The sequence below is a fragment of the Rhipicephalus microplus genome, chromosome 1 (assembly GCF_043290135.1).
Source record: "Rhipicephalus microplus isolate Deutch F79 chromosome 1, USDA_Rmic, whole genome shotgun sequence".
In the NCBI taxonomy this organism is placed as follows: Eukaryota; Metazoa; Arthropoda; class Arachnida; order Ixodida; family Ixodidae; genus Rhipicephalus; species Rhipicephalus microplus.
The window spans coordinates 288,052,517-288,074,802 of record NC_134700.1 but is presented as its reverse complement, the minus strand read 5'-3'; the positions used below and the strand labels follow the sequence as shown (position 1 = coordinate 288,074,802).

The following is a 22,286-nucleotide window of genomic DNA, read 5'->3' as shown; positions in this document are numbered from 1 at the left end:
CTTTTAGGGGCGGGTGTGGGGCGTTCCCTCCTCGGTTTGTATGTAGCATGTAGCCACCTTTAGTTTTTTAATTGCTCACCAGAATGCATGGTGTGTGTATTTCATGAAAACAATACGACCTGATGGTGTTAGCGGTTTTAGAATATAGTTGACGACTTCGTAAAGTGAGATTCATTTTTCCCATTAATGTCGAGCTCGTGTAAGTAGCTCGAACCCAATGAGTGAACAGGTGCAGTGAATTGTCCACTGCGGCTTACCAGTCCACTACGACTGGTAAGCCGCAGGACAACCCATCATGGCCGGGCACCGATGATTCCTGAAAGCCTGCTGTATTGCCAGGGAAGCATTGCTGAAGAATCACTGCGGAAGCAGCTTACGTGGTTCGTGAAGAATGCCTATGAATGTGCAAGAGAGCTGGCATTTGCATGCGTCGACGGGGTAGGTTCTTCGCGTATATTCTAGACATTCGTGCCGTGTTATTTTGTTTTTTTTTTGTTCTCTCCCTACGAAATGTTCATAGGAAACAATAAAGTCTCATCAGTAAGTGCTCGTCTTCGTCGTTTTTGTGTCCCTCGTGCTGCTTTGCGCTGTGCCGCTTTGAGGGCACATAGTTCGCCCTACAAGTCTCATGCATGAAATTTTCACTATTTTGAGAAACCATTTTCTCAATAACTAAAGAGTGCAGGTCACTGGATTGAATCCCACCAGCGGCGGCTGCATTTCCGATGGAGGCGGAAATGTTGTAGGCCCGTGTGCTCAGATTTGGGTGCATGTTAAAGAACCCCAGGTGGTCGAAATTTGCGGAGCCCTTCACTACGGCGTCTCTCATAATCATATGGGTTTTGACAAGTAAAACCCCACATACCTATCAATAACTGAAGAGTTCAGCTAAATACTACAGATATCACTTTCTTCCAAATGTTTCGTTCTTTTGAATTCACTGAATTCATTAAAATTTGGCTAATTTTAAATTTTTGGAGAATTCGTTACAACTATATAGGATCTCTATATTGAGCTAATTTGCATCTTTCCAAAATTGTTGCACAAAAACTGTCATGCGCGTGATTTCTATTCTCTCAACTCATGCAGAATGCAAGAAAAAACTGTAAACTTGCTATATAGGAGATAATGGTACAGAATAAAAAAAACATGGTTTGAAGGTAATTGAGTTCGAAGTAAGAAAAATGGCTGAAAATCAACATTATTTTTTGCACCAAAAATACCGTTAAACTATTTCTCCTAGTATAGCTACGAGTTGATGATCATTAACAAAGTGAGTTCTTCACTTTTTGGCCTGTCATCTCGCTTGCGGTGCTTCTTTTGTGAGAAGTCGTGCAGCCTTATCCGCAATGGGGGAATGGTCCGTTAAAGTCACCAAATTTCAGCAAATTGACTGTATGAACTTCAATACTAGTGACTCCGCAAATTTGGCTCATGTGATACTGCAATTGCTAAATGATCGAACAGCGGCCCATATCGCAATCTTTAAGACTGTGAAGCCTATCAAGGAGAGCAAAGGCTCGGCGTTCTTATTTTGATGAGCTTCATTCATTCACCACGCAGTTCACATGCTCTATTCTGGGTAATGAAATCACAAAGTCAGAGATTTGCCTCCAAGGCGAAGCAATTAACGCGATAGCAACATATTGGAAGGTCGCGCGCAGAATGGTAAGCAGATCGAAACGTGTCCCGCGTTTCTCACGCACAAAGGGCGCACGAAACGTACTCACAGGTACAGATTAACACGTAAAAGCGTCGCGGTTGTTACTTCGCTGTGTCTGAAAAGCGCGCCCTTTTCGCAAACGGAGGCTGTGCAACGATTACAGTGACTTTTTGTGCGCCAGGTAACTACAGCAGAATCGTTCCGACGAAACTCAAAGGCTAGCCAAGACGTACGATTCTCGCCACTGCAAGATAAGGGCACGCGATCGAGCATACACCCATTATTCTTTACGCGAGCCAAAGTACACGTGAGAGATGAGAGCCGCCGCGCGCTCACTGCGCCATCTTGCTGATAATGCTGAAAACGCGATTGTTCCCCCCTCGAGATGCCCGCCAACAGCGGTAAGTGGTAGATATGACTAGCTTGCCGTTTGAACGTTGAAGGAGGTACATCGCGGTGGCTCATTTGGCGTAGTATCGTACAGACACTGTAATGTAAGAGTTCTATCTGTTCATGAGTGTTTCGTGGAAGCTGTTACCAAAGTGCGAGTTGTGTATGTGTTGAAGAAGTAATATCTTCGTTTGATGCGTTAACACACATTTATCGCGTGTGATGTGTGATTGTGAGATTAACTTGACCTGTTGTCAAGATGGCAATAAAGAAAAAAAAAGAACATCGTGGTGGCTCAGTGGTTAACGCCTCGCATTCACGACGCGGATGTCCCACGTTAGATTCCACGCGCTGGAGTCTTTTTTCTGTTATTTTTTTTTCTTTTTACGTTTTCATATGTAATAGGTATATGTATACATATACGGTGCATGACATTGACGCCGACGCCCACGCCAACGCTGGCGGCGAAATCCAGCCGGGAGTGTTCATATCATTGCTATCGCAATAATACTGACGTCCATTAGAGCTTATCAGTTGTCACTTTGCGCGCGTTTGGCCTCGAAGAACACTGAAAAGGCTGAGAGGTTGCTATAGCGTGCTGTTGCAGCATCTGGTACCTGAGTTTGTCGCCGTCACCTTTTCGCATTCGCATGAGAACTGTATTTGCGGCAAAACTTACACTCGCTAAAGGCCTACTCCACCTTTAGTTAGCATCTGCCCTTATCGACAGGTACGACTGACCCAAGGCGTATACACAAGAGTTACATGAGCTGAAAGAATTCGAACAGGTGCGCTCTGAAGGGCAAGTTCGAATTAAAAGGTGGACCGCATTTTCAGACAGTCTCATTAGTTGCCCCACAATGTCTTATGTACAACTAACTCGAAACGAGATTGGCAGGTTTTTGGCACAAAAAGCTTTTTTTTTAATGGGCCATAAGCAAAGAGTTCATACTAGGGGCTTGTCTTGGGAATAGTGTTTACTTACTACTTGCTTTCAGAAAAACGGTTATTAAGCCACAAAACTGACATTTTAAGAAGTACAGCAATATTAACAATGTGCGCAAGTAGACACACTTCCCAAATAGTGAAAAAAAAAGTGTGTGTGTGTGGGGGGGGGGGGGGGGTAATATTGATTTACCGTGTGCCCATAACGATCATAGAAGTAGACTTGTCTCACGCCTTGACTTGTGTGAAGCGTCGACTAATATCGGTTATTGCAGCTCATTGTCTCGTCACTAGATAGCGCGACGCAACACAAAGGTAGAGTTACTGTATATAAAGGGTAGCGTATATGGTAACCCTACTCGAAGGAAAGCATGTTGGCTCTCAGGTGAAGTACACGTTTCGGATGTTGCGCACGGTAAACTAATGCTGTAAAAGGCATAATATTAGCAAGGTTAACAAACTGTTTTTGCATACAAAAAGCTTTTGTGATAGACGCCATCTGTTGATTCCTGACGTGAACAAAACGGCTCTTTGTATCGAGACTAGCCTCTTTCTTGCAATGAACCAAGCAAAGGTAAGGTAATCTCCCGTCTCTCCTTTTTCTGCGTGGGCTTTCGTTCTTGTTTCACTCCACGCTATAGTAATGATAATGATGAATCCAAGTAGTTGGAAATGATTTCAACAACCGGCACATGCGTAAATCCTTAATTTTCATCTAACGAATTCGTTGAGGGAGAAAATGTTGCTCTGATTATGGTAAAAATGTGTTTTTTTTTATTATTCTTCCCCTATGACATCCGTTAGTATAATTAAACTTCCCTGCGACAAACTCACTCCGATATGGCAATAATTCGTTTATGTGGCTGCTCGAAAACTCAGATACTCATCGTAAGACGTCTTTACTATTCCGGTCACATTACCCTATGGTCGCTAACGCCATACTGTGTCAGTTGGGTGACTTGAACAAGGTTATTTCAAACACAAGAGACCCGCCGCAATGGTCGACGGTTTTATGCTCAACTGCTGACCGTCGAATGCCGACCACGGCGGTCGCTTTTTAATGGAGGTAAAATACTATAGAGGCCGGCTTGCTTGTGAACCTTAAAACAACCAGGTGGTTTCACGCGTCTCATGTTCACATCGCAGTTTGGGGGATGCATAGATCCCAATCCTATACAATACTAATTAACAAAAGCATACTTTCAGACCACTTGTGCTGAACTCCTCTTTAGGTACACCGAGTGGAAGAACAGCTGCCGCCCGAATAAACAACGCCCAAGTGCTATCAGTCTGCATAGTACCACGCATGTAGTAAACTGACGCGTCAACTATGCTTTATTGCACAGTACTCGCACTATTTTCATCACCAAAGTGATTGGACATATATATATATATATATATATATATATATATATATATATATATATATATATATATATATATATATATATATAATGCAAGGAATACAAGCTTCATGCGGAAGGAACGAAAGAAACCAGCAGAATGACCACAAGACTCAACATTCTGTAGGAACATGCTTGTTAGCATTTACCTTTCTTTTTTATTTCTTTTGTCAATAGCAGTGGACTCGTCACCGTAAGGAATTACACTTTCAAAAATACTGGAAACAAGAAAATGACAAAAAACAAAACGCGTCTCTAAGCTCCTTAAAAGCTCAGCACATGCGAGAAAAAAAAATTATGCTCAGAACCAATCGGTTTAAGGAGTCACGACAACAACACGCACGGTCAAGGAAATTACAGATTTGTTACATTTTCTTTTTTTTTCGCGGTTGTGATGGCACCACTTTCCAGGGTCATGTCAATGCTTGCACAAGTAACTAACCGGGCACAGGCATTTTGCAAGTTTTGTCACAAAGCAAAAGTTTTTGTAACGACGGAAGCAGTTTAGAGCTGAAGTTTCATGTCAGAGCTGAAGTTTCATGTCAGACATTTCCTTTTTTTTTTCAAACGAAAACATTCATGATAATTCACAACTCCGTTCCAACTTACATCACTTGCGAGACGTCTTTGCTTCAAGTTCAAATTTATAAACGTTTAGTTAGCGTGCGTAAAATTGTTACGTGGTTACATTTATAAATGGCGGCATCAAAACAATTCTGTGTATCGTACGTGAATAAAATTCCCTTTCTTCGAAGTTGCGACGCAGACATTCACAGACTTTGCGCGCCGCGAAGAAGCTCAGCACACTCGCAACCTGAAACTGCTCGGGGGAAAGTACAAATCATTTACTAGTGCAGCAATGAGCCGGACTAGTTGGTGAACGTTTATACATGGTTATATTGCGCTCTGCAGTGTAGTATTGCGTGTCAATGCAACACTAAGCTCAACACAATGAGAACGTGACCCGACTATTACCCAAGCGGTATGCATGTCTTCCTACTTACAAGCCGCAAGAAGCTTGACGTCACTCATTTAAATTCAATAGTCTGCATTCATGCATTAGCAGATATGTACGATACTGAAACCGAATAGTTAGCTCATAGTCCAAGTTGGAGTACTGATCAGATAGAACCAATGTTTTAGTGCTATGCCATTTTACTTTGAACGATCGCATTCAGAATAGCAGACTTCGTTCGCGAAATTTATTGTTATAGCTTCATAAGCGGAGCGACTGCAATACCAATCGAAATATGTTCACTTAAAATAGTCCGTAAAAATAGATAGGAAAAAGATTTTTTATCGCTTCATGACACTTTGCCATCTCTTGACTTCAGCCCTACTTCCCACGAACCAGCGTGCTTCACCAAATAATCAGGTCAGCGACGGCACTAGTCTCTGCTGAAAATCATTTTTTTAAAGCACTCCAGAAATTACGCTCCATCTCAATAGAAACATCACGTTAGTCGTAGTTCAAATCTCCTGGACTTCAATTTTTTCCCTTATAGTAACGTTCATAATGCACACGCATGACACACACACGAGAACACTTCGAGAGACAATCGTTTAGAAAAGTGGGCGAAAAAAAAATGTACAATTGCACAGAGTTCTTTCCTTTGTTGAGTCACTATGTACAACGTCCTAGATCACTGAAAACCCGTGGCAGAACTCTTTTAGTCTCATAGTCTCTTCATCGAAGAAAGACTCGCACTGTAGTACAATATAAAGCTCGACGACAATATCATTTTTTTTTACTAGTAGCACAAGAAAAGTTGTGGGTCCCCGCGCGTGAAATTCGCGCGATTTAAGACCTCCTATAGCTGAGCGATTTTCGCGCGCACACATTATTAAAAGGGATGAACGCTGACGCGTACCGTCGCCTAAATAAAAAAAAAATGACACCTATTTCGCGCGCAGTCACACACACAATCACACACCACGAAGTATAGTAGTTTCCATCACGCAGATGCACAGTGTTGCCAGCAGTTCGAATGTCTCGAGGCACACACGGAGTCGGCTTGACAGGAAGGTGACGTTTGGCGAACGATGCTTTTTTTTTCTTCTGCTATGTCCCGTTGTTCTCATTCGCGGTTTGGTGACAGTGTCACCCGCGTGGTGACTTGGAGCGCACTTTGAAGCTGTAGTTTGTCATGAAACGTGATCACAAGTCAACTGTGAAAACTGTTTTCTTTTTTTCTCGGGGCTCAACTGCAAAACACTATTGATCATGAAATAGACTTCTCTAGAGTGTTTTCTTCGGATTTTTAACCGTCACGTGCAACGTAAGTGGGAACAGCTGACATGCTTTACGGAGCTTTCAACTTTTTTATGGATGTTCAGTTCGAGCGCTTAAGGTTCGAGGACTGCATCTCGAGATCAACGCTTAAGCCTGTGAACAGGGGTCCACATTCTACGGTCGTAATAGGCCAAATACACAGAGAAGCCACTCCTCAATTTTAAGACCGAACAATTTAATAATGAACGCAGCCAGAAAGCTAATCCGGTTTAAAATATCAACGGCTAAACAAACTAACATACGCTTGAAAATTTTTATAAAATGAATGTTCCTGCAAGCGTTTATTGAACATCCACAAGCATATCATACTTTTGTTTTCCTTTCATGATCCACCCAAATATTACGAACGCTAAATTACAGACAGTATTAATCGGAAGTCTATCCATGTCCCATATTAGCACTTACATGGGCGTTACCAGGGTTACAAACTGCCCACTTGATCCATGCCCCGTCTTAAGTCCTTCAGTTCTTAGTTCTGAGACAGCCGAAGCGCAGAGTACAAGCCACCAGCGTACCGACGCAAAGCTGCCCGCACACAGCGCACCGCACAACATCCGCGGGACGTCTTAGGACGCCCGCTGCACCGTCGCACAGGTCCGTCGGCCCTTCGCCCTCCCTCTCCAGAGCACGGCACGGATGGTTCTCCGGAGTGCTGCAGCCACCGACAGGCCCTTCGTACAAGCGCCGACGCACCCCAGGGCGCACCAGTACGCGCTGACAACGCCGCTGCCGCCGACCGTACACTCACTACACCGGCTGTTGTATGTCGGTGGCGAGGACACCACGCCGCGCACGAGACGAGCTCGTCGCTGCTGTTTCACTCGAGATTCAGTCGTAGAAGAACCTCGGCCGCAAGGAGACTTGCGAGGTCCTGAAGAGAAACTTAGAAACGCTCTTTCAGGAACGTCATTTTCACAAATCGTTTTTTTTTTATTTTGTGCGATTCTCATTCCATATGGCACACTCTGTAAGAAGTGGCTGGTACACAGCGTAATTCTGAAAGCAAACGTGTCCTTGACTAATCTTACGGGCCTTCCATGGAGGCGGCCCCTTGCATCCTCACTAACTAATCTGCGTTGTAAGAAGACGGGTGGCCATCGAAACGACCGTTTGGCATCAGTGAGTGAAACAGCAGCAGCGACGCCGTCTCGCAGCACGTGCGTCTCCTCTACTTGTGTCGGTGGGCGTCGGCCGGATGTGGAGCGACGTGCGCGCCCAGGACTCCGAGGGGCACGTGCGGCGGGGGCGGCGGGCCCAGGGCGAGGCCCTGAGACAGGCTGCCCGAGCTGCCCAGCTGTGAGGGCGGCAGGCCTCCCATCGGATGTGAGGGCGCCTCGCTCTGCGAGTTGTCCGAGTCCGAGCAGGATCCCGAGGAGGAGCCCTTCTTGTCGCCCGACGATCCGCCGCCGTTGTGCGTCTTGACGTGCTTGCTGAGGTGGTCGGAGCGCATGAAGCGCTTGTTGCAGACGGGGCAGGCGAAGCGCTTCTCGCCCGTGTGCGTGCGCAGGTGGCGCTGCAGCTCGTCGGACCGCGTGAACCGCTTGCCGCAGAAGAGCCAGTTGCAGACGAAAGGTCGCTCGCCTGTGTGCCAGCGCAGGTGCGCCTTGAGGTGCGACGTCTTGCCGTACACCTTGCCGCAGCCCGGGATGTGGCACGAGTGGATGTTCTTCTTGCGCAGGTGGGCCCCGGCGGGTCCGAGCCGCTCAGCCTCTTGGCAGTTGGGGCAGTCGCAGGTCGCCCGGCCCGTGTACCTGCGAGCCATGCTGCGTCGTCACAGGGGTGGTTGGAACAAGGATGCGTGCATACCGTGTTGGCGGGCGCCAATACGCTTAGAGATACTCACACAATTTATTTATTTACTTGTTATTTTTTATTTCAAATACCCTCAAGGTGGTGATTTGGTTAATGCTGATTTGGTTTGTTTAACAAGAATTGCAGAGCGAGATGCCTGATGAGCTTGCTAAATTAAGGCTTGTTCAGCCGAATCCTTGCCAATAAAACATTAATCTGCGGCAGCACTCGTGCGCTGTGTCCTGCTATTTCGTACATAAAGGTAATATTTTTCATTTTAATTTCGAATACCTCAGAGTACACTTTCACCGACTGTTGCAGAATAATCAACAATGAATCAGAAATCGGCACTGTTAAAGTTTAGCGCTGGCTTGTGTCTTATGCCAAATTTTGCAATGAGAACTAAGAGCAGCAATTTAAGGGACCATGAGAAGCCGTGAACAGAAATTGCAGTTCAAGTGAACAATCGTATGCGGCAAGACCACGTGAAAAGTAGACAGTCTTAATTACTCTAGATGCAAAGCCTTGCAGAGACAATGTATGAATAAATTTTAGCCGAAGATCAGTGAAATAATCACGTGCACATGAACCATGGATCACACAGACTAGCGTCCGTCCAGCCTCATTCTCTTTTTTTTTTGTGCTCTTCTTTCATTTGTGCTTGTTTTAATTGTACACTAGCCCACTCGGCCGACAGGTAGGCTTAACTGTTTTAAACAAAAGCACGACAGACAAGACAGTAATAGTAGCGGCGAAGTAACGCACAAGCGCGACACTCACCTCCGCTGTGACCGCGGAGACGAGGCGGCGACCTGCGGCAGCGCCGGCTGCGCCAGCGAGAACGGCGATGCCACGCCGGGGGCACCCTGGCCAGGAAGCATCGACTTGTACGTGTCCTGCAGCAGCGGGGAGGAGCCGAGCAGGGGGCTGCCGGCCAAGCCCGACCCGAGACCGTAGTCCGAGCTGGCGGCGGCCGCGGCCGCGTACGCGTTGGGCAGCTGCGAGTGGCCGGTGGCGTCCAGCCACGAGCCACCCGCGCCCACCTCCCACCAGGGGGACGAGTTGAAGGCGTTGGCCGCCTCGGGCTTGATGTGCGCAGCCGCCGCCGCGTAGGGCCAGTTGTCGCAGTACGCGTGCGAATACATGCGGCCCAGGGGTTCCACCTTGGCAAGGAGGGAGTCGCTGGCCGCACCGGCTGAGGGCACTCCGGTCGTGGCAGCCGCGGAGACACCCGGGTAGAAGAGAGACTCGGACGGGTAGCTGCACGGCGTTGTGGTCGCCGTCGTCACGGAGCCACTCGACACTGCCGAGCGTAAGTGTAGCGCACGTGGTTAGACGTCTCCGACAATTGTGAGGTTGCTACATCATCACAGTTCATGAGACCCTTTAGAACCATGTCTCTGGGCATCCTCCCAGAGACATGACGAACCACGTGATAGTGTCGACAATATTATCTGACAATAGTAAACCTAACTAACTACCGAATTTATTCTCATGCTGCATTTGCCTGTGATTGTTAGCTATGATTGGTTAGCTATTCGCTTAGGCCGGCAAAATGTTAGCTCATTTTGTTTGCTGTTGAAATAATGCGGGTTAACGTCGGTTATCCACTGTCATGACACCAGCATTGTCTTAATCAATGTCAAATCATCATCACTCCACTTTGTTCATGAGACCCTTTACAACCATGTGTCTGGGCATCGTCCAGTTACAAGTTATGACGCGAGCCACGTGATACTATCGACAATAATTTCTGACAATAGTCAACCTATATAGCCTGTGACCACCGAATTTAGTCTCGTGTTGCATTTACCTGTGATTGTTAGCTATGGTTGTTTAACTGTTCGCTTAGGCCGGCTAAATGATAGCTCATTTTGTTTTGTGTTCAAATAATGTGGGTTAACATTAGTTATGCATCCACAGAAAATTCTCCAGCATGTGGTTAAAAAAAATCCACGCAATGAAACTCGCATTCAACCGACCCATGACCAAAGCCATAGTTGTTGAAAGGGCTTTGCTCACAACGTTATGGTCGCCTCCGAACTCGTCGGTAAGGGCGTTGAGTTATCAACGAGCAGTTCACTCGTTCCGACCGGACGTCGTCGTAAGTGAATCGTGCCATCATAGTTGGCGCATACCTGGCGTCCTCTGGTGGTTGTGCTGGTAAGGCGAGGAGCCCGAGTGCGCCAGCCTCGGGTGCTGCTGTCCGAGTACGGACGCCGACGAGGTTTGAAGCTGCGGCGGAGGCGTCGAGGAGCTGTTTCCTTGCGTCGCGGCCTTCTTCCAGGGGTGAAAGCCCTTGCCCACAGCCGCGTCCGCCAGCGGAGGAGGGCTCTTACTGGCCAGCTTGTTGCACTGAGCCGCCAGCATGGCCAGGGGCGTGCCGCCCGGCCGCTCCTGCAAGCACGAACGCCCACGTGAGCCCTTTCTGCAGACACCGTTTACCCTCGCAATGAAATCTGAACACAAAACTCAGTATATACCACAAACGTTGCTTTCGCAAGGTTCGATTTATTTCGTCCTATAGACTACACCGAAGGACAGGTCTATGCTAACGAAAAAGAAAGAGGGCAGGACGCGAATAGGACAACTGTAAAGAGATGACCTCATCCCGCGAGTACTTTCCGCAGCAGAATGCTTGTTTGAAGCACGTCTAACTATTTCGTTACCTCGCGAAAATAGCTATTTTTTATATGTTTCAGGAAGAGAGTTCTTGCTAGTTTGAAAATCACTTCAGCACGCATTGCAGCGTACCGAATTTCGCACAACTGACAGTTCTTTCTAATGATATATGCTGTAAAGCTTCAAAAATATCTTGGAATTGATAAAAATGTGAAAAGTGTATAACTTTTAGTTTCCAGCGGGTAAACAGTATCATAAAAAACACAATAAATTTAAAATATTCAAAACAAACAAATTCCTAGTATATATATTGATGATAAATAACCCAACAACAGTACAAAAAATAATAAATGCTGTACCAAGTGTTTCTATTGACACAGACAGAAAACGTCTGAACCGGGGTGCTGCTTTGTTCCTCGTGCCACGCGGTGAAGCATCCCTAGTTTTTCGTGAGACACGAGTGAACTCGTGCGCGTTTCTCAATAATTTTTCTGCGATAATAGCCTGCAGGCGTTCCACTATAGATGGATGCCCGCGATTTGGACAATCTATGAATAAACGAGATGTCCACCGAACTTCGTTATTTCGTCTAGTGTCGCCACTTTCCGTGAGCCACCTACACCGCATAGGTTGGCGTTCCGATATATGCATCCATGCAAATTTCTTTGCACTTTGGCACATCGTATTAAAAAATGAAAAAGAAAAAAAACGCGAAGTTCCATAACGTTTTGCTCTGCTCCGTTGTCGGGGCCAAGATGTGCTCCAGTGATCTTTTTTTCGTGGGGAGTTCTGCAGCCGGCACCAGCAGACCGCGCCCCGTGAAGTGTATACACTGTGCACGTTACCAGAGTAGGTATTAGATAGCGCACAAAAGTCGGCAGCTACGCACTTCCGGCGGTGGAAACAACTTGACGCCGTAAACAAAACAAACCCATGAACGGGTGCAGACGTCTCAGGCTGACGCAAAGCATCATCGCCATGCACAAAACTTGAAGCTGAGGTGCTGTCAACTTTGGACTCTAAGCTCGCCCTTACTTAATTCAGGTGCGGTTGCAAGACAGTTTCGAGAGGCACGTGTTTGTTCTTTTTTTTTTCGCCGCGCAGGTGCGCCCCCATGCGAGCGTGACGCCCCCGCGATAGGAGGAAGTAGTGACACTAGATGCGGCCCTGTTATATACAACGATACAGTCGAAACCAAAGCTGCTGCAAACTGGCTGAGAAGGCACCGCCACATTTTATACATGTGGCGAATCTTCGGTAACAATTTTTTTTAGATTAAGTTTTCTCTGGCTCCCAGCAAGAGCTTTCTATTGAATAAATGACATAAATTTTTGGCAACGATTACTGCTCGACGCTGTCATATTGCGAAGCTGATACCTTGATTTGATATTCGCCTTGCAAAGGTTCTTTCAAAATAGAACTTTGATGTTACTGTAGCATAACCACGAGAGACGGTCAAGTCCGCTAACCAATGGCGTTTTCAAAACACACGCACATTGGTTCACGGAAAGGTCTGTCAAAAATCGCTATGCAGACAAAACGGGCCGATTCAAACTTATTCTGCAAGTTGAGTGGCTGTACTAACTGCTAGAAAGTGCAGGGTGTACGAGAAACAAATTGAACGTGCCAAAATCGACGATCCAAAGCGGCAATCTCCGGTGATCGTTTTCAATGAATAGGTGCGGTAGTGAATAAGCTAAGCTTATGAGACATCCTGCTAGACTCGTACACAACGAAAAAAAATAAAAAACGGCAACACGACTACACCAGTTCCTACTATAATGTGATTTGAGGGCATATAAGCATCATACGTGTTTTTGTCTTTTACGCGCAACACTTAATATAAATCAGTGCCAGCTCAACCAAACTTCTAGATTTTTTTAATTGATATATGTAGCATTATCACCCAGGAATATGTGTTCAGATATGTACCATAATCAGAAAGGGAATAAGTCAGCAGCTCCTTTCACTTGGGCGTAACTCTCACGATCATAGAACTTTTCGTTGCGGTCAATTTTCGACAACTTATAAAAGGAGACGCAAGTCCACGCTACACCTCCGCACACATAATTGAAGGACCTATGCATTCAGACATGTTGCGCTGCTTGACAAACAGCGGTTAGAGTTGTGTGTAGTAGCATAAAAGATGTATAATTAACGCAACATTTTTTTTACGAGAGCGAACTCAAAAGTTGGGTGCACCACAGTAACGAAATTTTTGTGGAGAAGCACCATGTGATTCGAAACTAAGCCGGCAAAAAAACATAAAAATGAAGGATAACAGAGGAAAGTCGGAATCACTAACGCAACGTACGAGCACTCATTTGACCGGAACAGTAAGCAGGTTCTCCCTGCCATGGCGACAACAGTCAAATTCGTGACGCTGAAGAACGGTGCAGTTCGTCGAGTGGCATTCGCCCCACGCCAGCAAGCAGAGAGGGCAAAGAGGCCAAGTTGATTGATGCACTCCACAACAAGGCTTTAAAGTGCGCTACATTTTAAATATCTTCTTAACATGTTACGAAAATATGGAGGGGGGGGGGGAGGCATCCGCGATCGTTTCGGCAAAGCAACTAGTTCACACAAGAAGTCCCCTGTTCTGACGTTATCTGCCAAAACCTTTGTCATGCGCACTACCGGAGCTTTGGCAGAGCTCTCAACAAGCAGCCCAGTGTTGGTCACATGGTTATGCAAGGTGCAATGTGTAAAGTATCCTGGGTCAATCCAATGCGCAGGTCGGAGTGCCATCCGATCGTTTTCATAGACGTCAACGGAAAAAGACTCAGCTGTGGTTAGGTTCATTATCAACGCAAAGCTAGTGAACCTGCAAAAGTCATACAATGTGTTTCATTATATAAAACTACTTTTCTACAATAAATATCACTATATAGTGTAGCGAATATGAACGTGCACAATTTATTGGGCCACGTTCAGACAGACAGATTGCATGCACGTTTTTTGCATGCTTTTCTTTTTGTTTGTCTGTACAGCTAATGTTTGTTCTCCATAACTGTTCCACTTGAGAACTGTTCATCGGTAAGTAATGGTGATATGGCGCGGGAATTTTTCTGTGGAATATCCTGATAAACTTTGGGTCGATGCACTCTTAGGCGCAGCCTGTGACCATCGCCAATATGCTTCTTACGAATCATGCGGAATTTCCAGAGTCCTCCACTACGGCGTCTCTCATAATCATATGTTGGTATTGGGACGTTAAACCCCCCATATCTATCAACGAAGCATGCGGATTGCAGATTTACGAGCCCCATGCCCTCTTTAAACAAGCGCGTGCTGTTACGTTACCAATGATAACAACACAAGTATATTTTGTTTTTCGCACTATTTCTTCGTATGCTCATAGCGAGGGGCGCTAATCACGTTACGTTCGGTCAGTGAACCGCAACTCGACATGACATCGACGTGTACCGCGTCATGGCTGCGCAACCGCCGAAGACGACAACAGCGCATTAGTATGACGACAACGACCTATTGGTCATGTATGTCCCCAAAACGAGCGCGGAGCGAAAGGCAAAGAGCAGCGAAAGCGAGTTCCGCGTATAAAGAGAGTGGGGTGTCGCATCCCGCCGTGACGGGCACAGAAAGCGCCACCGCAGGGGCACAGCTCCGCAGAGCAGCGGCGTATAGCGGAGCGGCGCGGACCCCAAAGCGCCGCGCATCGGTCCCCCGCCGGCGTTTGGACACTGGAGGCAAAAGCTGTCGTCGCCGCCTTTGCATGCGCCGCTGGCGCCGCCATGTGGCCGCGGCAAGAGGAGCGCTTCGCTGTCGTGTCCCGCTGAGGCGGCATGTCACACGGGGCCTGAAAAGAGGCCGCCGCTCCGGCAGCTTCCATCCCTCCCCCGCGCTCAGCTCTACACTCCGTTTTCCGGACCGACACCCTCCGTTTTCGCGCTCCCCGATCCATCGTGGCTTGAGCGCGCCGCGAAGCTAAACGCTCCCTTTTCCTTCTCGTTTAACCGAAAACGCGCACAGACACACGTTTACTACCTCGTGTGCTACAGTAGAGACGAACAGCAGAATTTTTCACGGCTTCTCCAAAGTGCCGGGGACTGTGACAGAAAGGGGAGAGCCGAATGCCACGCACGGATCGACGCGGTACTGGCGGCGGTCGCTACAACGGGGCCGCGGACAAGCGTACGGCGCACCACCATTCACGGCCGCGGGGAAACTGTCATGCCAACAGCTGTTTAGTGCTGAATTACAGCCTGCCCCTCTCTTTCTCCAGTGCGGGTGAGCCCGGACGACGCACCCCGCCACTGTTCGGACGCTCGGTCGTAGCCACTGGGGGGAAACAACTGCACGTCGGCTGCTCCTGTGTGTGGCATGTGATGAGCACGAGCGCTAACGGAGAGGACCGCTTATGGGCCCCCCGTCATCCCGGACCAGTGGTGCAAACGACTTGACGGCGTAATGCATAAGTGACCGTTAAACGCACCATAGCTTTTTTCTTTCTTTCATTGTCAAGTCTTGTGGAAGAAAACTTGTGCACAGGTATTCAATCTTTTGTGTATCAATGTCTATAGTCCGTAAGCGCGCGTTTTGAATGGTCCATGCGACTTCCTCACTTAACAAAACGTGCGTATATAATTACCTTGCCATTGTGTCGTTGATTTCTGAGAACGGAATCAAAGCAAAGTTCTCACTGGAGCTATCATAAATGTGTACGCGATACAAGCTATGGGCTGTAGTTTTTGCACTGACTCTCGTGCTCAGTTACCGGCTTCCAAGACAAGCGCACGAATATCTACTTCTTTAGCGCGTGTGCACATGCGCGAGCGAATGCAAGAGGATGGTCTTGATGTCTTGCACCTCCCCTTCCCTTCGTTACTGAATGTATAACCTCAGTGTAGATGTCCATGCCCCGTACTTCTCATAAGCTGAACCCAATTTAAAAAACCTGTATACACCCACGCGCCCATTGCCTACAGTCATTTTTTTCAGTATTGATGACTGCACCATGCTACTTTTATATAATGAAGCTACCGGAACAGCTTACAATGCGTAAAGTCGCCTATGCGACAATATTTCACCGTTACTGAACTATCATATTAAAGTACAATAAAGACTGAGGGTCCAGTCCACAGTTCATTGTCTTCTCGTACCGAAGAGAATATGGAATGCTTCGAAGCAGATAAAGCGGTAAGAAAACCTATACCATAAAAGAATGGTCGTCACGAAATTTACGTGGGCGTCATTATTCGGTGACGTTCAAACATGGCTGTGTCATCTCCTATCCTGATCTAACCGAGATAACCTGGTCTTTTCGGTAAAATGCGAGCAGCCACAACACTATACTTGATTCTCAAGCGTTGAAGATTGGCGAGTTGACTCGTCGTGCTTTAGGGTAAAGAAGAAATGTCCGAGCAGACCGACACAAGAGGACAGAGCGCTCTGTCCTCTTGCGTCGGGCTGCCCAGCCATTTCTTCTTTCACGTAACGCGCTATGCCAGTTCAAGTACTATTTGCTCAACAGCCCTAGCGTCTAATTTAGGCCATATGGTCCCCTATGAATAGTTGGCAATTAGGAGGATGCAGTACGCTGCATTCTGTTTCCCTTCGATTGATACAGACAGTGACTAATGAGCACGCCTGCGCTAAAAAACATCCAAACGCATCACCGAAGATAGGTTTGTGTTTTTTTTGTTTTTTTTTTGCTTGGGCAAGCACTTACGCAACGCGTACCGCGGCAACGAGGAACTGTCCTCGTTCTGGTTGAGCTGCAAGCGGTGTACTGCTCCAAAACGGGGCGGCCGTGCTCTCAAGCCCACCGCTTTGAAAGGACGCCCTTTCTCTACGGTCTTCAGGCAGCTGCAATATCAGGGTCCCACCACCCGGCCAAACAAGGACCTGGTGCCCGGCTCACCCCCTCTTAACCCACGGCTATTGCCCGCAAAGGGCAAAGCGCGGAGGCCCCCGCTAAACAGGCGCGGAGTAGAAGGCCCGAAGCCCTTGGCTGCTGACAAAGTTGAACACGCTGCATTACACCCCGACAACAAGCCGCAGCGACTTGCAAGCCCTAAACCGCAGCGGGGCCCGGACCGTCCGTCTCTTTCATAACGCCCGCTCGCTATTCTTCGCCGACTCAAAACACCTTGGCGTATAGCGCCGCGGACACGCATGCTTTGCGGAGAGCCAGCGCGGATCAAAAGGAGGGCTATGGTAGAGTATGGTGAAAGACGACGAGGGGAAGGGGGGGGGGGGATAGTGAGCGTTTACGGTCGACGCATGCGCACGTCCACAGGCGCGCGCACAGAAGGCGATGCTTTGCCTTTCGGGAGCCCCAAGTCGAATGATGGACGACACGGCGCCGCCACGGAAGGTGACTCCATTCTGGGCAATCGCGCCGAGTACAGGGAGGAACGAAGGCTACAATGAGCTAGAAGTGCCAAAAAGCCCGACACGCCAAACGTAGCGAACCACAGAAGGGCCTGGCTGTGCAGATATAAATAAGGGTGCAAGAAAAAAAAGGAAGAGGAAAAAGGAACAATCAATGCTTCCTGTAAGCGACGGAATCGCGAGGCTATGACGCTACGGAGAAGCATTGCCAAGAGCTTTAATGCAGCGCAGGAGTGCCCCCCCCCCCCCCCCCGAGACAACGCGATGGGACCAGTGCCTCCGTACAAGCAAATAGTGACACGACCACGGTGCCTTACAAGAGAGGTGACGACGCCATATTCAAGTTAAAATGCGTCGGGGAGGAGGAAGGCTCACTATGAAGAAGGTGGAAAAATGCGGACCTGAATGAGGGGTAGCCCGCGAGGAAGAAGGGAAGGATCCCGCCGTATTCTTGCGCGTCGGTGCGAAGCTCGGTCCGGGGGGCTCGAGGGGTACCTAGCGCGCTATTTATTTATGCGCTGAAAAGTTTAGCGGCCCCCCGAAGAAAGCGAGCAACCAGGCCCCATTTCGCGTCTCCCTTTTCACACTACCGCGCGTACTTACTCTCTTCCCACGTGGGTGCGTCTCTCCCGGGAGCAATTTTTTTCTGTCTTTTTATCTCCTTTTTTTCCGCGTATGCGTGTTTCCTCTATTTGCCTACTGCCCATTTATGTCCCCTTCGGCACCTTCAAATGGCCGCCACGCCACTGTGGACATGCTCCCCTGCGGAGGCTGCATCTTTTCGCTGCCGTCACCACTGTGTCCGATACAAGAGGTCGTACAAGTTCGCACACACATGCGAGCACATGGACGCAGTTATACACAAAAAACGCGCACGCGTGCGCATACGCTGCTTCTGTACGACGCCGCTGTCCGTCGGCGGCTTCCTCTACGCGTTTATCCTCCCCTCTGCCGCGCGCCCTTTCTCTCTATTGTCCGGGTCGGTGGCGCCCTCTTCTCCCATTGTTAGAGGCAGCGCGACGCGTAACCCCTGCAAAGACAATCAATCCATCACGCGGCGGCTGCAGAACACGCACAAGCCGACAGAGAGGCGGCGAGAGCGGGAACTCAACAGGCGCGCAAACACGGCCACAATGCGGATTCATCGCGGCCTCTTGTCCCGGAGAATATCGGTGCTCGGCTCGGACGCGCTCGATATCCTCGCGTAGTGTACTTACTTCCTTCCGACCGCTTCTTCCGTGCGCCCATATACTTCCGCTTTCATAAATTTCTCTCTCTGGCTACCCCCCTTTCGTTCTCGAAGCGAGTGAAAAGGCTGGGCGCGCTCGGGCCCTCCCAGTCTCCTCCCTCCGAGACTCGGATCCCCATTCCGCACCACCTCTTTTCTTTCATCTCGGCGAGCACGAGCGGTACAGTGTGTGCAATACGCTCGTCGATCGCTCCTTGCAGTAGAATGCATGATTTCGGCAATGGCTCGAGATATTCCAGGCGTGAGCGCCAAAACGTGGCGCTATAGGGTCTGTGCACTCACTGTCGAGCTGTGTGAAGCAGAATCTAAAGACGTAGAGGACGGTGCCAGCCGATGGAGGTCTGTGGACCAGTGGATAGATCGCTGTAGTGTGGCTTGCAATAAAACGCTGTATCGCAATCGAAAAGTGTCGCTAATCGAACAAGAAATCGATGGTGAGGGTCTGAGCGTGTGACGTATGAGAATGGAGGAGTACGACAGAGAAACTTACGGCGAACGTAGGGCTAAAGCGTACAGTCGTAGATTAATGATACGCGCATGGTTTGCTTGGCGGCAGGGGGAAATAATGACGCCTGTGGTTTCTGTGTACAGAAAAGCGGGCGAAATGACAGCAGTGTTCCATCTCGCCTCTGAACGACGCAATATGGCAGCCTTAAGATCACCGTAGCCCGCGACACACAGGGCCCTTTCCCCCCTCTTCTTCTTTCTGCACCCAGCGGCACCATTGTGCGCACGCAAGGATGCAGTTCGCTCTGCTGCCTTCTTCCCACTGGCTTCATTGTAGCTATGCGTAATCACAATCGGGCGAGAAAAAAAAAAGAAACTTTCGTTTCTTTTTTTTTTCCCTGGTCCTGTGTCACCCGGTCGCTCTCTCTTTTTTCAAAAGCGCCACCCTTGATAAACTGAAAAGCACGCAGACGCACGCAAACGAGCGATTTCAATGCCCACTACTTTAACGGGGCGTGTTCCGGAGGGGATTCGGTGCGGCCCTAGACCTACTAACTCTGCGGTTCGCTGCTCCTGGGTCGAAATATTTGGAGGCTGGTGACAGATTTCGCGGTGAAAAAGAGAAAGGAGGATAGGGAGAAACACCGAGTGGCTCTAGCTCTCTCTCTCCCTCTCTTACCGTGCTATTATATTTTGCTTCTGCGTATACGCTTTTCGTCTCCCATGGTGTACGAGATCGGCGCGGTTTTGCTTTTGCGCCAGTGATTCCAGGGTTCGCTTTTGGAATAAAGTTTGCCTTTCAGCCGAGAGCGTGTGCCCCCCGCGTGTGTCATAACACTGTGAGAGGAACCACCATTGTTGACGACATGATTAATGCTCCGCTGTCATTCGGCCTTCTGGCGGGTCACACTGCTGCGACCGTTTTTCGCACCTCTTTTCTTTCTCTTTCTTTCTTTCTTCTTTTTTTCACTCTCCATCTGCACGTAAGCTGTGCAGAGCGTAGAAATTCAGTGGAGAGGTAGTCCTATAGGCGTGTCAACGAGTCCAAAGTTGTGTCAACATACTTACACTTTTCAGTTGACATTGCCACTCTTGGGTTTTGATTCGATGACGGCATACTCTGCGTGCTAAAACGTATCAAGTGTCGTCAAATCATAGCTAACGTAAATCTGGTTTTTATCATTCTATTTCGATTCTTTTTTTTTACAGCTGTACTATCTCCGAACTAACAAAGCAGCGAACAAATATTTCATGTCAGTATATAAACTCCTGTATACGTATTACAAATGTTTTTGATCAAGCACATCCAGCTGGAAATCTACGACATCGTCAAATGAAAAAAAAATATTTACAGACAATGTTATTGAGTACTTTATACGAAACAAACGTCCACCCTTCAGGGCTTTCTGTGTTCTTGTATATATGCTGCAAAGCCAAAAAAAAAATGACATGCCGATGCTCAGTCATCGCATTTAAGAGACCACGCATGTAGAGTACGGATAATATTACGATAGTTTTGTCGTGCTCGGGTCGAAGAATTGCTCGTTTTACGAACAAACCTTCAGATAATACACGTTGTCCAATCTCGCACGCAAATCCCGCTTTCATTTTACTCATTCGCAGCTTATGTAAAAGTAGCGATCATTTACGGACTGAGCTCACGGGTTTGTGATCCTGCTCAACTAGCAACTACTTACCATGTGTCTCAGTGGTTCCGCTGCATGAGTCACCTGGGATGTCTCTACCTACACGCATGCAGTTTTAGTTAACTCACGGTTTCGCATCCCTCACGGAACTCATTTCTTATCACCACAGCGACACGAGTAATCAGCTCTTCGACTTCAGCTGACTGTGGCCGTGCTTAACAGGCCCTAAACATCAGACCGTCTCCTATGAATTTGCCTAACACGGCGGCTCGATCGCGCAACCCATCTTGTTCTTCTTGTCAGTCGAGCTGTGATGTCACGGTCCGTAATGAACGGCTATGTGCCACAAAAATTGAATGCATCCAACAACTCGCCACTGGTCCATATATGCATAAGCATACTACAGTTAAAAGTTTTAGTTACTGCCTAAACCATTTTGTTTGGCTTAGCAGTGGCGTCAGAATCCCCGACGACATTTACCAAGGCGCTCGAGTTTCTTAGCTAAAACAAGACGCAAACGTGCATCTCTGTGGTGAAGTTTTCTGCTTATAACAAGACTTCTCGACACATACTTGCAAGGTATTGGCGAGTTAGTGACGATGTAGTACGTCAATGATCGGCACGGCTCACTGCTGTTCCATAGTTCAGTACGAAGTACTTGAAATCGTAATAAACTTTTTCTAAACACGCGGATGAATCATGGGTCGGGCTCACAGTTAGACGGTCCCCAAGCCTTCCATAAGTCTTTCTTTTTACTAGGACAGCTTATTGTTTTCTCATGGTAGAGTGCATCGTACTCTAAGTCGTCGAACATTTGTTCAAAGAACACTAATGGCGATTAAAGCAGTAAAGATTAGACTGTGGGAACCAACGACAAGCCGTGCATGCTTCGATCTTCCCTAGATTTTCACATTAATTTAACATTAGTGGAGCAGAGACACCTTTTCTTTCTGATGGCGTAGTGTTTCCTGCTAATTCTTTCCCCACACTGCGTCACTCTTACTGCATCCAAGATTAGAAGCATTGAAAGCTTGCGGAGCCTTACGTGGTCTTGCAATGCTTCGGGCATCGGCCGACCGTTGACCAAGCGAAGATGTTGTCAAGTTGTGACGTCATGCGAAGTCACGTTATATGGTGAAGGTCACCTCGGCGGCCAGAAACATCATGATTAAGACATCGCGTGACGTGATCAAGTGACGACCTTTTCCCATCGTTCGTTTCGACGACGCCGTGGTGACTTTCCGCGTCTGATGAGACAGCTGAAACTTTCGCCGTAATAGTTTACTCATCAATCAGGCAACGAGTGCTAAGCATACCAACCCCACACAAGCTTCTATGCTACGGTACTAGTACTGTGTCCCGCGCGAGCCCCAAGCGCTGAAACGTGGTGACCCCCCGCCACCACTGATTGCAGACGCTGGCACAAGGTGGCGCCACGCACGCATCTCCGACCACATTGGCGGCCGCAAGATGAAGGCGCGCA

The 22,286-nt window shown here is 48.0% G+C and overlaps 1 protein-coding gene across 1 annotated transcript in view; it reads right to left on the bottom strand.

Annotated features, from left to right (window-relative positions):
- Positions 1-7,526: 7,526 nt before the first annotated feature.
- The window catches only part of LOC119160142 (transcription factor Sp9), a 163,509-nt gene continuing 148,749 nt past the window's right edge, over positions 7,527-22,286 (bottom strand). The window contains exons 4-6 of the mRNA XM_075865098.1: positions 10,624-10,882; positions 9,266-9,788; positions 7,527-8,457 (exon numbers count right to left, since the gene is read on the bottom strand). Coding sequence (XP_075721213.1) covers positions 7,863-8,457; positions 9,266-9,788; positions 10,624-10,882 — 1,377 coding nt within the window. The 3' untranslated portion in view covers positions 7,527-7,862. The remainder of the gene's footprint in view (positions 8,458-9,265; positions 9,789-10,623; positions 10,883-22,286) is intronic.